The sequence below is a fragment of the Phodopus roborovskii genome, unplaced genomic scaffold (assembly GCF_943737965.1).
Source record: "Phodopus roborovskii unplaced genomic scaffold, PHOROB, whole genome shotgun sequence".
In the NCBI taxonomy this organism is placed as follows: domain Eukaryota; kingdom Metazoa; phylum Chordata; class Mammalia; order Rodentia; family Cricetidae; genus Phodopus; species Phodopus roborovskii.
The window spans coordinates 2,444,864-2,451,898 of record NW_026126411.1 but is presented as its reverse complement, the minus strand read 5'-3'; the positions used below and the strand labels follow the sequence as shown (position 1 = coordinate 2,451,898).

The following is a 7,035-nucleotide window of genomic DNA, read 5'->3' as shown; positions in this document are numbered from 1 at the left end:
CCATGTAGAGAATGCCCAGACCTATTACTCCTTTGTGATATAAATGCTATCCTCTGCCAGATCCCTCTCTGCCTACCTTTCCCAGAATTCCCCTTGTCTCCTAGCCCCACCTATTTTCTTGCCTCTACTTGCTATTGGACAAAGTGTTTTATTCATCAACCAATAAGAGAAACATATATATATGCAGAAGAACATCCCCATCACAGCTTATTTAAAGTGACTTCAGTGAGGCACATCAGTATAAACCCAATGGGAGCTAGTGATTTGAGTGATTTCTAAGCATCCTCATTAATACTTCTTACAACTGGGTGTTTACATGTAGTGTGTGTGTGTGTGTGTGTGTGTGTGTGTGTGTGTGTGTGTGTTTGTGTGTGTAGTGTTTTGGAAGAGCTAATATTTTCATGATTTAAAACTTTGCCACTCCAGAGGTAATATTCATAACTGGTTTTGCTTCTTTAACAGGATGAAAGGTGTAAAACTTTTATCTTTTCTATGAAGCCATTCCTAAGTTTTCATTACATTGGGGAAAAAGGGATAACTGGTTTCCATTTTATTTTAACTGATTACTAAAAAAAAATATAGTCAGTTTTGTATATTTAGTTCATATCCAGCCACCTTATTATATATTATAATATAGAAATTTCCATTAATTTCTGGAATTTGTTTTTTTTTTTAGTTGACAGTCATATCACCCACAGAATAAATAAATTTTATATTATCCAAAATACAGGTCAATATACTTTATAAACCATCTAGATTCTTTAAAAACCAGTCTGTGATCTATTGATGGGTTTTCCTTGAAATGTGTGCTATTATCTCTGAGCTGGAGCCTCTCATCCTGGGTAGAGGCTCCTTATGATCCAGAACCCTCACATGGTGAGTAATCACAATAAACTCCTTAGATCACCAAGCTAGAGGCCAGTAGAATTGTTTCTTTGTTTTGTGGGTCATCAAGCTAGACTCCAGTAGAATTATGTCTTTGGTCTGTTATTAGTTCCTTGTAGGTGTAAGAAGGTATTTGTTCACATCTCTTCTCCCTGCAAAGTCACAGAACATGCAGGCAGCCACAGTGGACCGTCTCAGACTCCATTCAGTATGGAAAGACCACTCAATGTGTGCCTTGTGAACAAGTCTTCCCAGAGATACTGACAAGTACAGCAAGAACTGTGACTTGTTAGCAGAAATGAGATCTGAATGTGAGGACATTTTGTTTTCATATTGGTGCATTATGACTCTACTCTGACCTTGAGAATTGCCAACAATGCACAGTGTTCATGAAGTTGTTCAGTGTCTGGTGGAAGTTTCTGAATCAGGTGAGGGAACAAAATGATGCTTCCATGAGCATCAAGGGATCAGAGCAATTGTTGAACTGGAAGTACCCCTGGGAAATACTGTTAAAAGATTTTACACTTTGTGAGAGTCTAGTAAATTAAGTCAATTTTTTTCAAGTTACTTTAAAGTTTTTATTTTATTTTAAAACAAGTTAGGAAGAAAACAACTCATAGGCTTAATATTGTGAGGACAATACAGAGTGAGAGAGAGAGGAGGGAGGGAGAGATTCTTCATTTTTGCCATTTAAGTACTATTTGGGAAGAAATACTAAAAGGTAAAGGGTACAATTGTATTATTTCAACCTTTAGACTTATCTTTCATCCCACTGGTTTGGAGTGCCTTGGTCTTAGGCAAGTCTGTAAAGTAGTACGGGTCTGAGCTCCAGAGTTAAGGTCCTTAACATACAGATTTGCAAACAACCTTTATTGCATTTCAAGTTCAAAACATCTACATGGATTTATTCTGCCATAGCCCTGTACTAAATAAAGTCACTATAACTTTAAATGTTGTCTTTTGATTAAAAAGGGATGACTCAAAAGTTTGTTCTACAAATCATGACTGGAGTGAAAATACTGGTATGGATTGTCAATTGTCATTGCTCATTCAGTGATAGACATTACAGGTGACTCTTCTGATCCCTCTGAGCTCTGCTTGACCCAACCTGACCTTTAGTTTTTCTCCATGTCCTTCCATACATCATCCTGGTATTCTGAATAAGAATGGTCTACATAGGCTCAAATATTTGAATGTTTAGGGAGTGGCATTATTTGAAAGGATCAGGAGATGTGGCTTAGTTGAGGTAGGTATGGCTTTGCTGGAGGAAGTGTGTCACTAGCTTTGAAGTTTCAGAAGCCCAAGCCAAGTGCAGTGGCTCTCTCTCTTTCTACTGTCTACGGATCCAGATGTAGAACTCTCAGCTACCTCCCCAGTACCATGGCTGCCTATGTGCTGCCTTGTTTCTCACTGATAATAATGGACTGAACTTCTGCAATTATAAGCAAACCATAATTAAATGGTCTTATAAGACTTGACATGGTCATGGTATCTCTTTGCAGCAACAGAGGGTTGAGACAGTGTCTCAGCTTCTTTCCCCATTGCTGTGATAAAAAATCTTTCTGACAAAAGCATCTCAAGGGAGAAAGAGCTTATTTTTGGTGCACAGTTCTGAGTGCATAGTCCACAGTGGCAAAAAAAGCCATAGAGACAGTAATTTCAGGAAGCTAATCACATTGCATCTTCGATCAAGAAGCTGAGAGAGTCAATGACATGTTAAGCTCTTTCTCCTTTTATACAGTCCAGGATGCTCTGCCTAGGGAATGATCCTGCCAACACCTAAGATGAAACTTCCCACATCAGTTACTATAACCAAGAGAGTATACATTGGACCAGAGAGTCATCCCCAGATTATTCCAGATCTGGTCCAGTTGACAATCAGCCCTGACCATCGCACTTAGAGGATGGATTCCACTATGAAAGTATAACATGGGTACCTTGAGTTTCTGAACATTCTGTTCTTACTAGGCTACAATACCTCTCCCAAGTAAACTTAGCCAGAAACACCTGGTATGTGATGTTTCTCTTAGTAATTTCTCTTCACTGTGCTCCTTTATCCTAAGTTTCCCAGTCTTATTTGGAATTTGTTCCATCTCCTTTATTGTGAAATATCATTGAATTTTCTTTCACCCATCACCGTGAAACCTCTGAATGAAGCCTGGAAGATTGCTTATAGCAAATGTTATGATTCATTTTCCCTCAACAAACATCACAGAGAAGCCACAAGTCCTGACAGATGTCCTGTTTCTGACCTTATTTCCATGGTTATACTTCATTACTCTGAACAATACCTGCATAAGGTAAAGAGAAAAGATGAATTTTGACTCAGAATTACAGAGGTTCCAGTCTGTGGTCACTTGTCCCTTTTATTGTAGGCCTCTGACAAGTCATCATGGTGGAGAGTGACAGTAGAGCTAGGAAGAGAGGGAATGAGGTTGGTAGATAGGGATGAACCAAGGCAGGGCAATCTTTCATAGACAACCTACTTGTGATCATGTGCCCCAGCCTGGTGCGACTTTATTAATATGAACTCATTGGTATTTTGTCTGGTCCAATGCTGTTAAAATTGTCATGGTCCAGCCAGATACAGGCCAGTTCTTTAATACATGTCCTATTCAAACCATAACAGGTACTTACAAACCTAGAGTTTGCTTGAAGCCTCTATGCACTGTGTCCTCAGCATGATGTTGTCCCATCCACTCTTCCTCTACCTCACCCATTTCTTTGTTTTGTGCTTCTGTTTTACTTCTCACATTTTTAAGTGATTGGCAGATTCAAAGGGTAGCTAAAAGCAGCAGGCTCATGGTAAAGAACAGGACCTGGTTTTGTTCCACTCTCAGAACCAACTCCTCCTGTGCAAGGCATCTGGTACTAACTCCCAAAGCTTATACTGCCAGGGTTGGAATCCTGTAGCTTCTGTTTACATGGGGACCATGACAATTGATTCCATTCTGCTATTCACTGCTTAGATGCAACACCAGGTCCACTTGGCCCCTCCCTTATGTGGTGGTTAACTCTAGCTAAGAAAGAGGGTTGGGACAGCAAGGATTCATTATGACTTTGATGAAGCAGTCTAGTGTTTCTATTCCAGTTGTCCAGCTCTTTGATGATGGGGATGATTAATGCACTTTTAAGGGTGTTATATTTACTTAAAAGTATGATTTATCTTCTTTATCAAGAAATTTTTGTGTTTATTTTTTTTAAAAGTTAGAGCAAAATATCATTTGTGTCTCCTACAGCATCTTTGTCCTAATCTTAGATTATTAACCAAGGCTAGTGCCTCAAATATTATAGCCCATGTCAAGTTTCAGTCCAATACATAATGTTAAGAAGCTCTAAATGAGTTAGCCATCTGAGTCAATCCAAATACCCATAAGATAGTAAAGTTTTACTTTCTCTGCCTTTCCTTGTCTTTAATCCACATTTGAAGAAAATGCATTTCTAAAGCTACTTAGTAGAGAAAATTGCTAAATCATCTTTGTCTGCTAAATAATGGGATTATCTTATTTAGGGTTTCCACAATTGTGATAATATACTAGAACCAAAAGGGATATATAGACAAAAGGGTTTTGTTGCCTTGCTCAGCCTACTTTCTTATAGAACCCAGGACCACCAGTCAGGGATGGTATTACACACCATGGACTTGGCCCACTCACATCAATCAATAATTAAGAGAATGCCTTACAAATGTGCCTGTTAGCCAATCTTTTTGTTTTTTTGTTTTGTTTTCAAGTTAGAGTTTTTCTGTATAGCTTTGGAGCCTGTCCTGGAACTCCATTTGTGGACCAGTTTGGTCTCAAATTCACAGAGGTCCACCTGCCTCTGCCTCCCCAGTGCTGGGATTAAAGGCATGTGCTACCACCATCTGGCTCCTATGGGCACATCTTATGGAGGTATTTTATCATTTGAGGTCCCCTCCTTTCAAGAGGACTCCAGACTGTATTAAGTTGACCTAACACTTACCAGCACAGGGATGTTTTGTTGGAGAAAGGACATTCCAAATAAATTCTTACAGACAGGGAAACCAGGGAAACAGTGGTTTTCACTTATTAGAGTTCTTAAATCTCAATAAACAATCCCTACTTACTCACAGAATACAGTATCCGGCCTTTAGGGCTCTACGTTTTGACAACCTCTCTCAGCAAATGAAATGGTTCTGAACAGAGGCACAGGCCTTCTCCTTCTGTGTGGCCCTGCTCTAAGGGACAGCCTTTGATGTTATCCTTCCCTGTTAACCCGGTGACCAACCCCCCCACCCCAATTAAACTTTCTGGCTATAACAATAGATTCAATTATACATTGTTTATTTATGTATTTTTTAGACCTTCAAAATAGTGGTTCAATACCAAAAATGACTTTATAAATAAAAAATTGAGCAAATCTAGGTTATTATTGATGATGTGAACTTGGCTTTTGCATTAGCAATTTAATCACAAGGATTAAAAAATTAATGGGCCAAAGTAGAAAAAAAATTATGTCATTAAATTGGCCAAACTGAAACCCGTGCTCTCACAGTTCAGCTTCTTCCAAAGTTCCCGGGGAATTTGCAGGAAAATAGTCTTCAATATTCCTGTTTTTAGTGTTTCAGGGTGGCAAGCCCCATCAGGAAGTGTGTTTGTGTTTGTGTGCATGCACTCACATGCATCCATGTACAAAGTAGTCAATGTCTGTTATATAGGGAGAGTGGTTAACACACAATATTTTCACTGCAAGTTGTCTAAAAGTTGAGGAAATATCACCAAGTGTCCATAGGTCAGCTAGGTAGAGCAGTGTAGGGTTGCAGTGACTGCCAATTCTGTGAGCACAGGCAGCAATGGCCTTTTTATGAATCAGCTTCTCTATCCCTTGCTCATCATGGTGTATGAAGAGCTTCCAGCTAGGAGTGTGGGAATGAGAAGTGGATGGTGTCATCCTTTTACGGGGTAAGTGAGTAAGTTACTCAGTTAACAGCCAGAACAATGGCTTTTCGCCAAGATGGCGCCAAAAGCGAAGAAGGAAGCTCCTGCCCCTCCCAAGGCCGAAGCCAAAGCGAAGGCCTTGAAAGCCAAGAAGGCAGTGCTGAAAGGCGTCCACAGCCACAAAAAGAAGAAGATCCACACGTCCCCCACCTTCCGGTGGCCCAAGACCCTGCTGCTCTGGAGGCAGCCCAAATACCCTCGGAAGAGTGCTCCCCGGAGAAACAAGCTCGACCACTATGCCATCATCAAATTCCCTCTGACCACTGAGTCAGCCATGAAGAAGACAGACGACAACAACACAGTTGTGTTCATTGTGGACATCAAGGCCAACAAGCACCAGATCAAACAGGCTGTGAAGAAACTCTACGACATTGATGTGGCCAAAGTCAACACCCTCATAAGGCCTGACAGAGAGAAGGCGGCGTATGTTCGGTTGGCTCCTGATTATGATGCTCTGGATGTTGCCAACAAAATTGGGATCATTTAAACTGAGTCCAGCTGGCTAATTCCAAATACACACTTTTTCACCATAAAAAAAAAAAAAAAGCAAAAAACAACAACAAAAAAAAAAAAAAAAAAACAGAACAATGTGTTGGCATTTACATATTGTCTTCTCCTAGGGGTTTGGAAAATACAGATTGCTCTTGGTTTTCCATTTTTTATTTCTCTCTCTCTCTCTCTTGTTTCTCTGTATCTATTTGCCTGTCTGTCTGTCTCTCTGTGTCTCTGTGTTTCTGTCTCTCTATGTCTTTGGCTCTGTCTTTGTGTGTGTGTGAGTGTGTGTTTCTGTCTCTCTATGTCTTTGGCTCTGTCTTTGTGTGTGTGTGAGTGTGTGTGTGTGTGCACGCGTATGTGTGCCTGCATAAGTATATGTGTATGCAGGGGTCCATAGAGGTCAGAGGAGAGTATTATATCCTATGGAAAACTGGAATTACAGGCCATAGTGAGCTGCCATAGGGCTGCTGGGATCTGAACCAGGGTCCTTTGTTAAAATAGCAAGTGCTTCTAACCAATAAACCATCTCTCTAGTCCTCAGACTTCTCTTGATTTTCATTTAGATAAATTGATGTCAATAAAAACACAATAAATTATGATTCATGAAAGGGTTTTTTAAATGATTAATACAACTAGATACTAAGATTTATAATCATAAAACTCCAAATATATAGGATTTGGGTGATTTCTTTGTCAT

The 7,035-nt window shown here is 39.8% G+C and overlaps 1 protein-coding gene across 1 annotated transcript; it reads left to right on the top strand.

The window, feature by feature from the left end:
* The first annotated feature begins 5,853 nt into the window (after window positions 1-5,853).
* LOC127220852 (60S ribosomal protein L23a-like) lies at window positions 5,854-6,383 on the top strand. The gene has a single exon (XM_051182714.1). It carries the CDS (start codon window positions 5,860-5,862, stop codon window positions 6,328-6,330), a length of 471 nt encoding a protein of 156 aa, XP_051038671.1. The 5' UTR covers window positions 5,854-5,859; the 3' UTR covers window positions 6,331-6,383.
* The last annotated feature ends 652 nt before the right edge of the window (window positions 6,384-7,035 follow it).

Bases quoted from the DNA above. Each gene is read 5' to 3' on its own strand.
- LOC127220852 (XM_051182714.1), top strand. From the start codon at position 5,860: ATGGCGCCAAAAGCGAAGAAGGAAGCTCCTGCCCCTCCCAAGGCCGAA.